General features: G+C 43.5%; 1 protein-coding gene across 1 annotated transcript in view; it reads left to right on the plus strand.

The window, feature by feature from the left end:
* The window catches only part of LOC120056235 (vertebrate ancient opsin-like), a 76,703-nt gene that overhangs the window by 2,784 nt on the left and 53,953 nt on the right, over positions 1 to 19,966 (plus strand). The window contains exon 2 of the mRNA XM_039004486.1: positions 18,055 to 18,383. Within this exon, the coding sequence (XP_038860414.1) occupies positions 18,055 to 18,383 (329 nt within the window). The remainder of the gene's footprint in view (positions 1 to 18,054; positions 18,384 to 19,966) is intronic.

Here is a 19,966-nt window from a genome sequence, read left to right on the forward strand (position 1 = left end):
AATTGCCCGAAGCACAGCTCATTTGCTGCCTTGCACATTAAACTGTCCAAAGTGCATTAGTCCATCCAACCAGGCCTCAATAGGCTGTAAAGGAAGAATCACCAATGTTCCTGTGATATTTTTCCCGATATAAACACAAGTTTATTGAAACTGGCCATATGTGGGCTGCTCGGGTTGTTCTAGGCCAGAACCAGTGCATATCCTCTTTTTATAACATCTCACGCTCTCTGCTATCTTTATACAACATCATTTAGCAGCTATAGCTCTTTTGAATAGTCTCCATAAGCTTGTTTGAAACCCCACTGGCAAATTGTGTTTTAATGTGTCCAGACCTGCATTAATACCCATTGGCACCATTTTAAAATACAATGTCATGTTTCAACCCAGTATGGTACATCCAAACCAGTTTTAACTGCCCCAATCACACCCAATACGAGTCCCTCTCCTTTGACCACACATGATAAAAGCTGGAATGTCAGCCCCTAAGACGTGTTGTCACGAAGATATATACTGTACGTGTTGGTTTTCCATCTGCCCCTTGTGATTAAGAGATGCAGGCAGTGCAGAGACATTCTGTGGGCTAAAGTCTAAAAATGGCACATCCAACTTTGCCCAATTTTTTCAATTGAATTTTGCTAAACAATGCATGTTCCATTAAAAAGCTTTTCCACACTGGTTTGGCAGTGGCGGTGAGCCATGGCGAACAACAGAATACAACAATCACTTAGGCCTATTGAATACAGATGCATTTTTCATAAAAAATTATGTTTAGTGATACACCAGAATGGTTTAATTCATAAATTTTTTGGGAAATTAAGTTGAAATTGACAGAATTTTTGTATTTTCTTCTCTTCAACGGCTTACTTCTAAAACAAAAAAACGGTGCTTTTCGGTAGAGCTATGGGCGGTATCATAAAATATTTACAACTTCATTTAATACAGGAACATTGTTAGTGCATCCCCTTCAAGTTAGATAAGTGGTATCCTTGGGACATTGTTAAAACTTTTTATATTCACAGAACTATCTTGACTTTTTCTCTTCTTAAATCGTTTTTTGCCTCCAAATTGAAAGGAAGCTCACATAGCATCACACCAGCTCCCGGAGTTTTGGCTGGGACATTTCATTGTGGACATTTCAAGTCTCTTAGTCTTGATTTATTGCTTACTAAGTTACCCACTATATGAGACATTCAGTGGTTCCGCATTACTTATATTAGCCACTGAAGTGATAACAGTACGTTCCACAAGGAGCCAATTTACTAACCCTTTGACAAGTTTTGGCATCTGAATCTGAGGCATGGTGTGTGGTCGCTAGGCACTGTTGCTCCCAGACATCAACAAGGCTCGATTTTCCATTGGCTGTGGCTGAGGAATTACTCAGAGTCACTCTTGAAGTGATTATTTCTCAGATTCAGTGTTATGCACTCAGGCTTGTAGGATCTGTCTTATGCAGGCATGTCAGAAAAATACTCAGTGGAAGAACAATATGTATCATAAATCATGCTTATAAGAAATAATCACTTAGAGGGGAACAAAACAGAAAGTATACACATTTATGGTATACACACAATTTAAATGTGTTTGGTATCAAATATTTACGATAGTCTAAAGCAAGAGGCTGCAGTAGTCAGCACCCACACATATACTGTTAAGCATCTTTCCATAAACACAAGCGTTCACTAAGCTGAGCTCTGCTGCAACATCAAATCGAAATAAAATAAAATGTTATTGGTCACATACACGTGTTTAGCAGATGTTATTGCGGGTGTAGCGAAACTTTTGTGTTTTGTCGTGGCAATTTCCTGTATTGCCAAATGAGGAGAGTTACAAACCACACACCAGTCAGAGTTATACTTAAACTTCATCTTTAATTATATGAGCTTCACCATAGCCCTGTGACTTTCAACAATTCACTATAATGAATTGTTGAGAGTTCCAACATAATGGCAACTGAGATCTTTTATAGCAAAGATACACCCCTCTCAACTTACATGACGAACCACAGATCTTTAGGAACTCTTCACAAAGGGCCTTTTACTTGAGAAAGGAGTATCCCTTAGCCAGATTGCATTCGCTATAAATTATCGCTCAGTTTGGTCTCTAAAACGAGGTTCTAATCTCGTTCCTGGTACTTCATAGTACCAAAACATTTCCTCATCCAAGGCATAACTCAATTGTTAACTCTATATACTCCCATCTCAAGTAAACCCCCTCTTCTCCCCACTCCTGGACAAGCTCACTGAGGGGAGTGACTTGCGCACAGACATTGTGGAGCCAAGAGATAATTGGTTCTCCCTTAATCACACCATCCCTTCACATGGTTTAACAGATACATTCATATATGAAGACAATATTCCAGTCTGTACTCCTCCCTTTCTGATATTCTGCATATTACCAGAGACATGTAAAAGACAAGCTTGACCTCCCCCCTCTCTGGGCCCCAAGTGACTGAGCCCTAGCTGAGAAGGGAAAAGTGCAACTGCCAACAGTATAGTCCAAAGGGATACATTCTAATGACAAGTATCTCACATAAGCATGTAAATAAAACATTAGTAACATCAGCAGTAATATCTAACAATTTCACAACAATACACACAATACACACACATCTAAGTAAAGGAATGGAATTAAGAATATATAGATATTTGGATGAGCTATGTCAGAGCGGCATACACTAAGATACAGTAGAATATAATCAAATTAAATTGTATTTGTCACATGTGCCGAATACAACAGGTGTAGACCTTACAGTGAAATGCTTACTTACAAGCCCCTAACCAACAATGCAGTTAAGAAAAAAAGTGTTAAGTTAAAAATAGAAGTAACAAATAATTAAAGAGCCACAGTAAAATAACAATAGCGAAGCTATATACAGGGGGTACCTGTCACTCCCCTGACCATAGATTGCTTTGTATGTTTCTATTTTTCGTTTGGTCAGGGTGTGATGTGGGTGGGCATTCTATGTTTGTATGTTTATGTTTTCTATTTCTATTGTGTTTGGCCTGGTATGGTTCCCAATCAGAGGCAGCTGTCAATCGTTGTCTCTGATTGAGAACCATACTTAGGTAGCCTGTTTTCCCACTTTGAGTTGTGGGTGGTTGTTTCCTGTTTTGTGTTTGTTTCACCATTCAGGACTGTTTCGATTTTCGTTGTCATTTCACTTTGTTATTTTTGTATTTTCGTGTTCTGTTCTATTAAAGTAACATGGACACTTACCACGCTGCGTTTTGGTCCGATCTTGACTACTCTTCATCAGACGAAGAGGAATATCGTTACAGTGCCGGTACAGAGTTAATGTGTGGGGGCATCGGTTAGTCGAGGTAATATCTACATGTAGGTAGAGTTAAAGTGACTATGCATAGATAATAAACAGAGAGTAGCAGCAGCGCAAAAGACGGGGGGGGGGGGGGCAATGCAAATAGTCCGGGTAGCCATTTGATTAGCTGTTCAGGAGTCTTATGGCTTTGGGGTAGAAGCTGTTAAGAAGTCTATTTGACCTAGACTTGGTGCTCCGGTACCGCTTGCTGTGCGGTAGCAGAGAGAGCAGTCTATGATTGGGGTGGCTGGAGTATTTGACAATTTTTAGGGCCTTCCTCTGACACCACCTGGTGTAGAGGTCCTGGATGGCAGGCAGCTTGGCCCCAGTGATGCACTGGGCCGTACACACTACCCTCTGTAGTGCCTTGCACTCGGAGGCCGAGCAGTTGCCATACCAGGCAGTGATGCAACCAGTCAGGATGCTTTCGATGGTGCAGCTGTAGAACTTTTTGAGGATCTGAGGAACCATGCCAAATCTTTTCAGTCTCCTGAGGGGGAATAGGCTTTATCGTGCCCTCTTCACGACTGTCTTGGTGTGTTTGGAACATGATAGTTTGTTGTTGATGTGGACACCAAGGAACTTGAAGCTCTCAACCTGCTTCACTACAGCCCAGTCGATGAGAATGGGGGCTGGCTCGGCCCTCCTTTTCCTTTAGTCCACAATCTTCTCCTTTGTCTTGATTACGTTGCGGGAGAGGTTGTTGTCCTGGCACCAGGTCTCTGACCTCCTCCCTATAGGCTGTCTCATCGTTGTCGGTGATCAGGCCTACCACTGTTGTGTCATCGGCAAACTTAATGATGGTGTTGGAGTCGTGCCTGGCCATGCAATCATGAGTGAACAGGGAGTACAGGAGGGGACTGAGCATGCACCCCTGAGGGGCCCCTGTGTTGAGGGTCAGGGTGGTCTACAAGTTATAGTGTGGTCTACAAGTTATCATGAGATACTCTACCACAGGTGAGCAAAACCTTGAGACGTCCTTAGATTTCATGCACCAGCTGTTGTTTGCAAATATACATAGAGGCTGCTGTTCTATCTTACCGAAAACGCGTAAAACCCGACAGCTGTATTTTATGCATTTCGTCGTTCAGCCACAACTCAGTGAAACATAAGATATTACAGTTTTTAAAGTACCGTTGTTAGGATATACGTGCTCGTAGTTCGTCTCTTTCATTATCCAATGATTGTACGTTGGCCAATAGGGACCGATGGTAAAGGCAGATTACCCACTCGCCGCCGGATCATTACAAGGCACCCAGACCTACGTCCCCGATATCTCCGACTCTTTTTCCTGCGAATGGCGGGGATGAGGGCCTTGTCGGGTGTCTGGAGTAAATCCTTTGTGTCTGACTCGTTAAAGTACAGGGTGAATAATTGCTGTCCTGATATCTAGAAGCTCTTTTCGGTCATAAGAGACGGTGGCAGAAACATTATGTACGAAATAAGTTACAAATAAAGTTGAAAAAACACACAATAGCACAATTGGCTAGGGGACCGTAAAACGACAGCCATCTCCTCCGGCGCCATTAAGGTAGAATACAGTATATACATATAAGATGAGTAATGCAACATTTGCAAACATTATTAAAGTGACTAGTGTTCCATTATTAAAGTGGCCAGTGATTTAAAGTCTATGTATATAAGGCAGCAGCATGTAATGTGCTAGTGATGGCTATTTAACAGTCTGATGGCCTTGAGATTGAAAAACAGCTTCTATCTCTCGGTGCCAGCTTTGATGCACCTGTACTGACCTCGCCTTCTGGATGATAGCGGGGTGAACAGGCAGTGGCTCGGGTGGATGTTTTCCTTGATTATATTTTTGGCCTTCCTGTGACATAGGTGTAGGTGTTCTGGAGGGCAGGTAGTTTTTCCCCGGTGATGCGTTGGGCAGACCGCACTACCCTCTGGAGAACCCTGCAGTTGTGGGCGGTGTAGTTGCCGTACCATGCGGTACAGCCCATGACACAGCCCGACAAGATGCTCTAAATTGTGCACCTGTAAAAGTTTGTGAGTGATTTAGTTACCAAGCCAAATTTCTTCAGCCTCCTGAGGTTGAGGAGGCACTGTTTGGCCTCTCTTCACCACACTGTCTGTGTGGGTGGACCATTTCAGTTTGTCCGTGATGTGTACACCGAGGAACCTGAAGCTTTCCACCTTTTTCACTGCGGTCCCGTCGATGTGGATAGTGGGGTGCTCCCTCTGCTATTTCCTGAAGACCACAATCAGCTCCTTTGTTTTGTTGACGTTGAGTGAAAGGTTGTTTTCCTGGGACCACACTCCCAGGGCCCTCACGTCCTCCCTGTAGGCTGTCTTGTTGTTAGTAATCAGGCCTACTACTGTTGTGACGTCTGCAAACTTGATGATTGAGTTGGAGGCATGCATGGCCACGCAATCAAGGGTGGACTGGGAGTACAGGAGGGGGCTGAGCACACACCCTTGTGGGGCCCAAGTGTTGAAGATCAGTGAAGTGGAGGTGTTGTTTCCTACCTTCACCACCACTCAGGGGCGGCCCATCAGGAAGTCCAGGACCCAGTTGCACCGGTTAGGGTTCAGACCCAGGGCCTCGAACTTAATGATAAGTTTGGAGGGTACTATGGTTTTGAATGCTGAGCTATAATCAATGAACAGCATTCTTACATAGGTATTCCTCTTGTCCAGATGGGATAGGTCAGTGTGCAGTGCGATGGCGATTGCATGGATCTGTGGATCTATCGTCTGTGGATCTATTGGGGCGGTGAGCAAATTGAAGTGGGTCTAGGGTGTCAGGTCAGGTAGTGAGTGCTACAGAAGTGAGTGCTACGGGGCAATAGTCATTTAGTTCGGGTACCTTTGCTTTCTTGGGTACAGGAACAATGGTGGCCATCTTGAAGCATGTGGGGACAGCAGACTGGGATAGGGGGAGATTGAATATGTCCGTGAACACTCCAGCCAGCTGGTCTGCGCATGCTCTGAGGACGCGGCTAGGGATGCCATCTCGGCCGGCAGCCTTGCGAGGGTTAATACACTTAAATGTCTTACTCACATCTGCCACGGAGAAGGAGAGCCCACAGTGGTCGGTAGCACTGTGTTATACTCGAAGCAGGCGAAGAAGGTGTTTAGCTTGTCCGGAAGCAAGACGTCAGTGTCCGCGACGTGGCTGGTTTTCCTTTTGTAGTCCATGATTGTCTGTAGACCCTGTCACATACGTGTAGTGTCTGAGCCGTTGAATTACAACTCCACTTTGTCTTTGTCCTGACGTTTTGCCTGTTTGATTGCCTTACGGAAGGAATAACTACACTGTTTGTATTCGGGCATATTCCCAGTCACCTTGACATAGTTAAATGCGGTGGTTCCTGCATTCAGTATTGCGTGAATGCTGCCATCTATCCACGGTTTCTGGTTTGGGTAGGTTTTAATAGTCACAGTGGGTACAACATCTCCTATACACTTCCTGATAAACTCAGTCACCGTATCAATGTATTCGCCGATGTTATTCTCAGAGGCTACCCGGAACATATCCCAGTCCGCGTGATCAAAACAATCTTGAAGTGTGGATTCCGATTTGTTAGACCAGCGTTGAATAGTCCTTAGCACTGGTACTTCCTGTTTGAGTATCTGCTCATAGGAAGGGAGGAGCAAAATGGAGTCGTGATCAGATTTGCCAAAGGGAGGGCTTTGTAGACATCCCGGGAAGTTGGAGTAGCAGTGGTTGAGTGTTTCAGCAGCGCGAGTACTACAGTCAATGTGTTGATAGAACTTCGGTTGCGTTTTCCTCAAATTCGCTTTGCTAAAATCCCCAGCTACAATAAATGCAGCCTCAGGATATGTGGTTTCCAGTTTGCATAAAGTCCAGTGAAGTTCTTTGCGGGCCGTCGTGGTATCGACTTGAGGGGGAATATACACGGCTGTGACTATAACCGAAAAGATTTCTCTTGGGGGGGGGGAAATACGGTCTGCATTTGATTGTGAGGTATTCTAGGTCGGGTGAACAAAAGGACTTGAGTTCCTGTATGTTATCACAATCACACCATGAGTAGTTAATCATGAAACATACACCCCCGCCCTTTTTCATCCCAAAGAGATATTTATTCCTGTCTGCGCAATGAACTGAGTGTTCTTGGGTATATCCCGAGAGAGCCATGTTTCCGTGAAACAGGGTATGTTACTATCCCTGATGTCTCCCTGGAAGGAAATCGTCTCCCTGAGCTCATCAACTTTATTATCCAGAAACTGAACATTAGCGAGTAATATACTCGGACTAGAAGTCCACTCCGTATCCTTCTTCTCTGCCGGCGGTGTTTTGGATCAGCCTCTGGAATCAGTTCAATTGCCCTGGGGGGGGGGGGGGGGGGGGGGGGTACGAACAAAGGATGTGATTTGGGAAATTCGTATTCCTGATCGTAATGCTGGTAATGCTGGTGAGTTACCGCCGCTCTGATATCCAAAAGATCTTCCGGGCTGTACGTTATAACACAAAATTATTTCTGGGCTAACAATGTAAAAAAACGAAATACTGCAAAGTTGCTTAGGGGCTAGAAGCACGGCTGCCCTATCTATCTGCGCCGTTTTCTTGGTTGTTTTTCTTGACAGCTGTGTGACAACAAATACTGACAAGGATAACCTCTCACTTCCTATTCTTTTTCAGGCCAATTCAGAGGTGAGGTAAGTGTACACAACTCAGACTTTCATGTAAATCATTAATTGATGTCAATGGGTGACTTATGTGGAAATTTGTGTTAAGTGTGCAGATCTCAAGTCGTAACACCGTCTTTGTTCTATGTTGTTAGTTGCCCAGCATAGGAACATCATATTGCTGAATAAACAATCTACCGAAAGAAAAGCACACCAACTTACCCTCAAGAGGACCCTCAAGAAGCTGTGCTCATGACATTAGCACAATATCTAGCTTTGGTTTTGAGGCTGTAAAACAGTTGAATGTTGCATACATAAGTCTCGCCTTTGGACCTGAACGGCCATTATTGTAGTTAAGTGATGTCTGGAATGACTTTAGAACCTGCTGCCTCAACTTAATGGCCTGAGATGAGAACTCAGCAGGTTTTAGACCGGAAAACATTATTGCAGTCACGTATCTTATTCCACATTAAAAGGGCTTGCTTAGTTAGCAGCCCTGGGCAACCATTTAGCCAGTACAACTCCTCTTTGCATTTGTATCCTTATCTCGCAGTGTCATTGTCCTCTATTATATTGAAAAATACTTCCTGCCTCTTTTTGAACTTCCTTCCCTCCATCATTGCTTCGTGATCCTGCATACGGTAATGCACTACATGACCAAAAGTATGCTCGTCGAACATCTCATTCCAAAATCATGGGCATTAGTATGGAGTTGGTCCCCCTTTGCTGCTATAACAGCCTCCACTCTTCTGGGAAGGCTTTCAACTAGATATTGGAACATTGCTGCGGGGACTTGCTTCCATTCAGCCAAAATAACATTAGTGAGGTTGTGCACTGATGTTGGGCGATTAGGCCTGGCTCGCAGTCGGCATTAAAATTCATCCCAAAGGTGTTGGATGGGGTTGAGGTCATGGCTTTGTGCAGGCCAGTCAAGTTCTTCCACACCGATCTCAACAAACCATTTCTGTATGGACCTCGCATTGTGCACAGGGGCATTGTCATGCTGAAACAGGAAAGGGCCTTCCCCAAACTGTTGCCACAAAGTTGGAAGCACAGAATCGTCTAGAATGTCATTGTATGCTGTAGCGTTAAGATTTCCGTTCACTGGAACTAAGGCGGCTAGCCCGAACCATAAAAAATAGCCCCAGACCCTTATTCCTCCTACACCAAACTTTACAGTTGGCACTATGCATTGGGGCAGGTAGAGTTCTCCTGGAATCCGCCAAACACAAATCCGTCCCTCGTACTGTCAGATGGTGAAGCGTGATTCATCACTCCAGAGAACACGTTTCCACTGCTCCAGAGTCAGAGTCCAAAGGCAGCGAGCTTCACACCACTCCAGCCGACGCTTGGTATTGCACATGGTGATTTTAGGCTTGTGTTCGGCTGCTCGGCCATGGAAACCCATTTCATGAAACTCCAGACGAACAGTTATTGTGCTGACGTTACTTCCAGAGGCAGTTTGGAACTCGGTAGTGAGTGTTGCAACCGAGGACAAACGATTTTAAGCGCTTCAGCACTTGGCGGTCTCGTTCTGTGAGCTTGTGTGGCCTACCACTTTGTGGCTGAGCCGTTGTTGCTCCTAGACATTTCCACTTCACAATAACAGCACTTACAGTTGACCGGGGAAGCTCTAGTTGGGCATAAATTTGACAAACTTACTTGTTGAAAGGTGGCATCTTTTGACAGTGCCACGTGAATGTCACTGAGCTCTTCATTAAGGCAATTCCACTGCCAATGTTTGTCTATGGAGATTGCATGGCTGTGTAATATATATACACTTGTCAGCAACGGATGTGGCTGAAATATCCAAATCCACTAATTTGAAGGGGTGTCCGCATACTTTTGTATATATATATTGTATCTGCAGGCTTTGAATTAACCTAACCTTGTCTGTTCTTGCTGAATGCAGAAGTTGGACTGTATTCTGTATATGGCCCCGATTCGTCTAGTGTTTTTTTGTCAAGGTCGGTGAGAACTCTCAACAGTAAAGGGAAGCAAAATCACTCTCACGTAAAGGTCATGATACGCTGGTAATGAGCAAGTCCAATAAATAGTGAATAAACACACCTCACAATACTCATTATGTATGATGGGAGGTGGGATTTCAGAGCATTAGTATTCCTATACAGACTTGCCTTGGGTGCAGATAGCAAAAGCAGTCACTTGTACTTTATCCGTAACCTTTTATTCATACAAAGAAAACAAGTACACAGCTTATGTTAATTGTGTAAGCCACTTTCAGATCCTGTATCTTGTCAGTGGTGCATTCTTTGACCTTTTGTGCCCGTAAATCCTTTTAAATGTATGCACCTCCTCTGGCCTTATGAAAGATAAAGCAGAGGTTCCCAAACTTTTGCAAAGGCTTCCTTTCTCTAATCTGTATCATTCCCACATTGAAAGTCATTCAGAGTGGTTCTTTTGCAAAACATTTGTGGTGAGCTCTCAAGTTTATATTTGATAGGGGAACTTTTGCACGGATTACATTTTTCCAGATGTTGATTTACTGTCTGAAATGGGAATCAGAAATGACGGCAGTTGAGGATTTTTTCTGGCGTGATCGCCCACTCGGTGTAGCTGAAATGTAGAGATCGTTTTCTCAAGGTGCTCGATAGAACTGCAGTTTCAAAGGAAATTTCCTGTAATTCTACACATGTTGCCATGGCTAATCCTGTGCTCTTTTGCTCAAACATAAGTACAAAATACATACTTCTAAATTCATTGTTATTGCAATTTTTGAAATCTCCCTGACTGTGTAGATTATATTATAAGAAAATATATAGGACCATTATTTTTTTCTACATACTTTATCTCTGGTTGAAAGTTAACACTGAAAGCGTTTTTCCACGCTGAACATTTCATTTTTACAGTTTGAATTTAGGTGCCCCAAAAACTGCTTAGACGGCCCACCCAAGGATTTCAATGGCAGAAAAATCGCTGCAGTCAATTATTGGGCAAATGTAGGTATCCTTTCATCCTGTGGTAAAAACTGTACAATACCGAAACATGTACTTGATTAGATATTCTGTGAAAGACAAATACACGATGCACAAGGAACTAACCCAAAACGGGGGAAATGCTCAAGTGACTTTCATCTTATTTAGCTAATTCCTCCACATAATGATGTGGAGGAATTCCGCTAATTCCTCCGGTGGTAAATTCAATTGATTGGACATTATTTGGAAAGGCACACACCTGTCTATAAGGTCCCACAGTTGACAGTGCATGTCAGAGTAAAAACCAAAACATGAGGTCGAAGGAATTGTCCGTAGAGCTCCGAGACAGGATTGTGTCGAGGCACAGATCTGGGGAAGGGTACCAAAACATTTCTGCAGCATTGAAGGTCCCCAAGAACACAGTGGCCTCCATCATTCTTAAATGGAAGAAGTTTGGAACCACCAAGACTCTTCCTAGAGCTGGCCGCCCGGCCAAACTGAGCAATCGGGGGAGAAGGGCCTTGGTCAAGGAGGTGACCAAGAACCCGGTGTTCACTCTGACAAAGCTCCAGAGTTCCTCTGCGGAGATGGGAGAATCTTCCAGAAGGACAACCCTCTCTGCAGCACTCCACCAATCAGGTTTTCATGGTAGAGTGGCCAGACATAAGCCACTCCACAGTAAAAGAAAAAGGCACGTGACAGCCCGCTTTGAGTTTGCCAAAAGACACCTAAAGGACTATTAGACCATGAGAAACAAGGTTATCTGGTCTGATGAAACCAAGATTGAACTCTTTGTCCTGAATGCCAGGCGTCACGTCTGGAGGAAACCTGGCACCATCCCTACGGTGAAGCATGGTGGTGGCAGCATCATGCTGTGGGGATGTTTTTCAGCGGCAGGGACTGGGTGACTAGTCAGGATCGAGGGAAAGATGAACGGAGCAAAGTACAGTGAGATCCTTGATCTAAACCTGCTCCAGAGCACTCAGGAACTCAGACAGGTTCACCTTCCAACAGGACAACGACCTTAAGCACACAGCCAAGACAACGCAAGAGTGGCTTCGGAACAAGTCTCTGAATGTCCTTGAGTGGCCCAGCCAGAGCCCGGACTTGAACCCGATCTAACATCTCTGGAAAGACCTGAAAATAGCTGTGCAGCGATGCTCCCCATCCAACCTGACAGAGCTTGAGAGGATCTGCAGAGAAGAATGGTAGAAACTCCCCGAATACAGGTGTGCCAAGCTTGTAGCGTCATACCCAAGATGACGCAAGGCTGTAATCGCTCCCAAAGGTGCTTCAACAAAGGTCTGAGTTAAGGGGCTGATTTGCAAAAATAAAAAAATAAAAACGTTTTTGCTTTGTCATTATGGGGTATTGTGTGTAGATTGAGGGAAAAAATACTATTTCAAGGGGTCTGAATACATTCAGAATGCACTGTATGTACAGTACATATAACTAGGAATATAGTTCCTAGACAACAGGATAGATAATAAACAGTAGCAGCAGTGTATATGCTGAGTCAAAAAAGTGAGTGCAAAAATGGTTAATGCAGGTGCTATTTATTTAACTATTTAACCAACTATTTAGCAATCTTATGGCTTGGGGGTAGAAGCCTTTCAGGGTCCTGTTGTTTCCAGACTTGGTGCATCGGTAACGTTTGCTGTGCGGTAGCAGAGGGCCTTCCTCTGACACCGCCTGGTATTGAGGTCCTGGGATTGCATGGTGCTCGGCCCCAGTGATGTACTGGGCTGTATGCACCACCCTCTGTGGCGCCTGTGGTCGGATGCCAAGCATTTGCCATAGCAAGTGGTGATGCAGCCAGTCAAGATGTTCTCAATGGTGCAGCTGTAGAGCTTTTGGAGGATCTGAGGGCCCATGCCAAATCTTTTCAGCCTCCTGAGGGTGAAGAGGTTGTCGTCCCCTCTTCATGATTTTGTTGGTGTGTGTGGACTATGATAGATCCTTAGTGATGTGGACACCGAGGAACTTGAAGCTCTCGACCCGCTCCACTATAGCCCCATTGATGTGAATGAATGGGGGCGTGCTTGGCCCTCCGTTTACTGCAGTCCACAAACAGCTCCTTTATTTTGCAGACTATGAGGGAGAGGTTGTTGTTTTGGTTACTAGAATATTCCATATGTGTTATTTCATAGTTTTGATGTCTTCACTATTATTCTACAATGTAGAAAATAGTGAAAATAAAGAAAAACCCTTGAATGAGTAGGTTAGTCCAAACTATTGCCTGGTACTGTATATTATAATCAAAACAGTAGGACTATAGTACTTTTAAAACGCACCTCACTGTGACGATCAGTCTGAAGAAAGAAGTTCAGGTTGAAACCGTCCCAGACATGGTTGTTGTGGATGTTGTTTCAAAGCCTGACATAAAGAAATGGACAGCACTTACTAAGGTGATGATTCATTCAAAACACCCAGAAGCATAGTAGAGCTTATGCATATGCATAGACTTATGAGCACAACACCCCCCCCCCCCCCAAAAAAAAGAAGAAATTCGATTGTTCCATTATTAAAAGCATAGCGTACCTCATATTATGGCAGAATATATATATTTTTTTACGGATTAAATATGTCTTTGGAGCATAATTGGTCTAGCTTAAACTCCAAAATTAAACAAATTCAAGTAATCACCTTTGAGTATGAACTGTATTATGTATACTGGATGGACTGGTTACCTTATGCTACAATCCCAGAAATATCCATGAGTCTGGAAGAGAACGTATAGCCCTAGGCGATGCTGTTGGTTCATTGATTGTGCAGGGCGGCTTACAGTTAGCCTACAATTACTGCATTCTATTTTGAACAGCTAAGTAATAGTGCTTTTTTTCATAAACAATTGGGTGACACATTACCTTTAGCTATGCAGACTATATCACCATCATGCGTTCTCCTCCTCTCTCTCCTTTATTACTTTCTCGAGCGTGTAGACGGGCTGTCAACAGTTTAGTGAAATATGTTTAGTTGCGTACACATGTTACTATCGATGTTCCCGAACAGATTTCAATTGGTTTCCCAAATTAAGCACTGGGTAGCTACAGGAACAAGGTTGGAGAGCCCAAGGCATACAGAGTTTCAGCGGAATATCATAGTTCGTGCTTGCTCCTCAAACAGTGGTTGATGCATGGAGTGAAATAAGTCTTCTTATATGTATTTCTCAGCTGCTCATCAGCTGCACATCTCTGCTATAAAACCGATGTAGCCTACAAAACGGAGCGGTGGGAAACCTTGCGGGCTCCATTCGCCATTCGAGTGCATACAGATGCATGTCTTTTTTTCCCCCTGCCCCGGTTCCTGCCCATTTCATAATCGGCCATTCTAAATCAAGATTAAAGACTTTAAATGGAGCATAGTCTGACGGGTGAAAATATGACCACTTGATGAGAGAACAGCTGTGCAGCCTGAGACAAGGAACAGAGGTTGTTTTGCTAATTTCTCAAATCATCAATAGCCTGTAGTCGCGCCATGCAGCCCATATATGTTTTGATTTCTAAGACATTCTATGGTTTGTATCATTCACAACTAAAGTTGCCAAATAACTCTGAATCTAGCATATAGGACCTTTTTCAAATGATCACTTTTACGTTCAACATAGCCACTTCATATGCAGAGTCGCTCCTTAATGGGAAAAATATTCTTTCTATTTTCTTCAGCTAAATTCAATTATATTCTTCTTATTAAAAAAATTATATAAAATAATATAATGGCACAGGACGTATAAGCATATCTTGTCAGCTAAATTAACAAGCCTATGGCATGGAGCATATCCAGATGTTTTAAGATGGCGCAGAAGAGGATGGCTGCCCTATTACATGCTCCTAACCAACTGTGCTATTTCCTTAGTTTTTTTGCATTGTTTGTAACTTATTTTTTTACTTATTTTGTAAATAATATTGCTGCTTCCGTCTATTATGACCGACAAAATTACTTCTGGACATCAGAACAGTAATTGCTCACCTCGAACTGGAAGAAGCTTTTTCCTTTAACGAGTCCGACAAGAAGAATATACTGCTTTCCCAGGAACAGGCCCAAATCCCCATCATTTGCATGAAGAAAAGACAGAGGAAAAGGGGGCGCATGTCGGGCTGCCTTCTGAGAATCTGCAACTCCCATTGCCATCTGTCCTACTGGCTAACATGCAATCATTGGGAAATAAAATTGATGTCCTACGATTATGATTATCCTACCAATGGGAGATTACAAACTGTGATATCTTTTGTTTCACCAGGTCGTGGCTGAACGACGACACGGATAACATATAGCTGGCAGGATTTTCCATGCACCTGCAGAACAGAGAAGCTACGTCTGGTAAAACGAGGGGTGAGGGTGTGTGTTTATTTGTCAATAACAGTGGATGCGCGATGTCTAATATTAATGAAGTCTCGAGGTGTTGCTCCCCTGAGGTAGAGTACCTTATGATAAGCTGTAGACCACACTATCTACCATGAGAGTTCTCATCTATATTATTCGTAGCCGTCTACTTACCACCACAGCTCGCTGCTGGCACTAAGACCGCACTCAACCAACTCTATAAGGCCATAAGCAAGCAAGAAAATGCTCATGCAGAAGTGGCGCTCCTAGTGGCCGGGAACTTTAATGCAGGCAAACTTAAATCAGTTGTACCAAATTTTGTCACGTGCAACCAGAGGAAAAAAACTCTCGACCACCTTTACTCCACACACAGAGATGCATACAAAGCTCTCCCCCACCCTCCTTTTGGCAAATCTGACCATAATTCTATCCTGATTCCTGCTTACAAGCAAAAATTAAAGCAGGAAGTACCAGTGACTCGCTCAATACAGAAGGGGTCAGATGACGCGGATGCTACGCTACAGGACTGTTTACTAGCACAGACTGTAATATGTTTCCTGGGATTCATCCAATGGCATTGAGGAGTTTACCACATCAGTCACCGGCTTGATAAGTGCATCGACGACGTCGTCTCCAATGTGAACATGCATACATATCCCAACCAGAAGCCATGGATTACAGGCAACATCCGCACTGAGCTAAAGGCTAGAGTTGCCACTCTCAAGGAGCGGGACACTAATCCGGACGCTTATAAGAAATCTTGTTACGACCACCAACGAGCCATCAAACAGGTAATGCGTCAATACAGGACTAAGATCAAATCCTACTACAAAGGCTCTGACGCTCGTCAGATGTGGCAGGGCTTACAAACTATGCTTTCTTCTATGCTCGCTTCGAGACAAGCAATACTGAACCATGCATGAGAGCACCAGCTGTTCCGGATGACTGTGTGATCACGCACTCCGTAGCTTATGTGAGTACGAGTTTTAAACAGGTTAACATTCACAAGGCTGCAGGACCAGACGGATCACCAGACGCTGTAGCTTATCATCCGCTTCATCGGACCACTTCCATATTGAGCTGGTACTTCCTGTTTGAGTTTTTGCTTGTAAGCAGGAATCAGGAGGATAGAGTTATTGTCAGCTTTGCCAAATGGAGGGTGAGGGAGAGCTTTGTACGCATTTCAGTGTGTGGAGTAAAGGTGATCTAGAGTTTTGATCCTCTAGTTGCACAGATGACAATGAGGTAAGACATATTTCAGTTTCCCTGCTTTAAAATCACCGGCCACTAGGAGCACCGCCTCTGGATGAGCATTTTCTTGTTTGCTTATGGCCCTATACATCTCTTTGCGTGCGGCGTTAGTGCCAGCATCAGTCTGTGGTGGTAAATAGACAACTACAATAAATATAGATGAAAACTCAATACTCAATAGTATGGTCTACAACTTATCATGAGGTATTATAACTCAGGCGAGCGGAACCCTCAAGACTTTCTTAATATTGCAGCTGTTGTTAACAAAAAGACACTCACCTCCCCCCTAGAGCTTTCCCGATGCTTCCGTTTGATACTGCCAATGCATAGAGAAACCAGCTAGATGTATATTATTCATGCTCTCGTTCAGCCACGACTCCGAGGAACATAGGATAGTCTTGAACGGAGCTCGTCCAGTTGTTCTCCAGTGATTGTACGTTCGCCAATTGAACGGAGGATAGAGGCGGATAATTTATTTGCAGACTTAGTTTTGTAAGGGTGCCTGCATGCCGGCCTCTCTTACGCCATCTTTTCCTTTTCCGAGTATTTGGGATACATAGCCCATCTGTAAATTGCCCATCCAACTGCCTACCTCATCCCCATATTGTTTTTATTTACTTTTTGCTCTTTTAACACTCACTCCAGTGTTAATTTGCTAAATTGTAATTACTTCGCTACTATGGCCTATTTATTGCCTTACCTCCTTACTCCATTTGCACACACTGTATATAGATTTCTCTATAGTGTTATTGTCTGTACTTTTGTTTATCCTAAGTGTAACTCTGTGTAGTTGTTTTTTGTCGCACTACTTTGCTTTATCTTGGCCAGGTCGAGGTTGTAAATGAGAACTTGTTCTCAACTGGCCTACCTGGTTAAATAAAGGTGAAATAAATAAATAAAAATTAAGGCCTGGCCCGGGGTGAGCGGTATGTCCTGCGCCCTCGAATCGTTGAAGTAGAAATCTTCATCCAAATCAAGGTTAGTGATCGCTGTTCTGATGTTCTTTTCGGTCATAGGAAACGATGGCGGAAATATTACATACAAATATTACGTTTCACTTCAAATGAAAAAACAAACAAGATAAAGAAGATGAGGGGTCAGGTTTCTGGGAGCAGTGGCTGGATATGAAATGCTCCTTTGCAAATGCTGCAGAGCAGGAAGTATGTGCATTGAAAGGTGAGAAATTATAGAATGCTATATGGAAGCTTTTGTGGCATCTATTCATCATTGGTATCATTGGCCCTCCTGTAGAATGTCTAAAAGCTGAATTCTGCATGCCCTATGCTACTTTGTGTGAAGCAATCACACTTACATGTTGTATAGTACATTGGAATCTCTCTTTGCAAAGTAATAACAACCTATATGGATGCATTACTTACCCTTCCAGGGTAAAACAGTAGGAAGCCAGCATACACTCAAGTGTGATATCATTTACTTGTGTCTGTATGAGCACTCCCACTAATGATTCTGCATGCATTTTTGTTTAAACACCCCGTAGGTAAACGTTTGTTTTAAGGCTGGAGTGTTGTGTCTGTGTTGTCTTTGACCCCCCCGATGAACTCCTGTATTGGCCCTGTTCTACATAGTCTGAGCGAGTGTCTGTGTTCTCGTTTCCAGGCATCGTGTCCCTCATCTCCCTGGCCGTGCTCTCCTACGAGCGCTACAGCACCATGATGGGCCCAACCAAGGCAGACTCCACCAACTACCGGAAGGTAGCCTTGGGCGTCGCTTTCTCCTGGTTCTACTCCTTGATGTGGACCCTGCCGCCACTCTTCGGCTGGAGCCGCTACGGCCCCGAGGGGCCCGGTACCACATGTTCCGTGGACTGGAAGGCCAAGAGTGCCAACAATGTCTCGTACATCCTCTGCCTCTTTGTTTTCTGCCTCATCATCCCCTTCCTGGTCATAGTCTACTGCTATGGTAAGCTGTTGTATGCAATCAAACAGGTGAGTAGGACAACAACACTTGTTTTCTTGAAATCATACATTTATTCATGTTGATTTTCATTACAGCAGCTATTGCACACAACTCTGTTACAGTGCACACTACGAAATGCATGGACTACTGTTCCTTGGTCTCGGCAGTGCTGAGTTGCAATTACAGAGGCATTTGTGGCCCTCTCCAACCGCCCCATCCTTACTAATAACAACACACACTATGGGGTATTTTTGCAGCTACTTGATTGTGGCAGTAAATGTACTAGCCGGTGTAAAAACCCGTGGAAATGACTAGAGATTCACACATTAAAATATTGTTCAGCCATTGTCCAAGTTCAGAAGTTAAATACGATGCAATATATGGAATAAACCACAATTGTGTCTAGAGTGCAGCAATGATGTATGTTACGGTACTTCCAACTTGTCTCACATTTGTATGTTCTTAAGTGCATTGTTACCCCAGTAAATCATCATGAACTATGGCAGCTTTTGTTTTCCTTTCCACTCTCATCTCTGACTATCAGCAGAGAAGCTGTAAAGGAAGCGCTGTCTCACACTGAGAGAGAGACCTCCCGGGGATCTCGCCTTGCTCTGATTTCTGAAAGCCGGTCTCAGAGCAATCTTTCCAGGATTACAGCTCACTCAACTCTTAGTGCATCATGCCTTAAATGATAAACGCTCAGCGGCTCATCAACAACCACGAGGAGCGACATGAATAATGACCAAAGTTTCCATTATTGTAATAAGCAGATCCCTCCTTTCTTAATTTTTTCCTTTTCTTTTTTCTTCTGAAGTCGCATAGTAATGAAATCAGAGAAGCTGACAGCATTGAATTCCCCAATCTAATAAAGTGCTCGTCTATGGTCCGGGCCACATGAGGATAACAAAATCTCTTTTAAGCTGCGACAGGCTCCACCATCTCTACCTTATCAATGATAAATAGCCAATCAACGTAAGGGAGGTGAGGGAGGGGAATTTGGGATGATGCAGCTTCCCCATTGTGGGTGTTATCGTCTTTTTATTGCTGCCGCATTGTATGGAATTTAAGGGTGTTTATTAGTAGAGAGGAGTTGGTCATGGGACAGACTCCCTCTCTCTGTCCTTGCATAGAGAAGAATTAGGGACAGGTTTACAGGTTTAACTACAGTGCCTTGCAAAAGTATTTATCCCCCTTGCCGTAAAAAAAAAAAAAAGCATTACAACCTGTAATTTAAATTTATTTTATTTGGATTTCATGTAATGGACATACACAAAATAGTCCAAATTGGTGAAGTGAAATGAAAAAAATTACTTCTTTCAAAAATGTCTAAATAAATAAAAACCGTAAAACTAGTACAGATCAGGGTTGGGTTATATAAATATCAGAAACTTTGAACATCCCACGGAGCACCTTTAAATACATTATTAAAAAATGGAAAGAATATGGCACCACAACAAACCTGCCTAGAGAAGGCCGCCCACCAAAACTCACGGACCAGGCAAGGAGGGCATTAATCAGAGAGGCAACAAAGAGACCAAAGAAAACCCTGAAGGAGCTGCAAAGCTTCACAGCGGAGATTGGAGTATCTGTCCATAGGACCACTTTAAGCCGT

This window comes from Salvelinus namaycush, chromosome 11 (assembly GCF_016432855.1).
Source record: "Salvelinus namaycush isolate Seneca chromosome 11, SaNama_1.0, whole genome shotgun sequence".
Taxonomy (NCBI): Eukaryota; Metazoa; Chordata; class Actinopteri; order Salmoniformes; family Salmonidae; genus Salvelinus; species Salvelinus namaycush.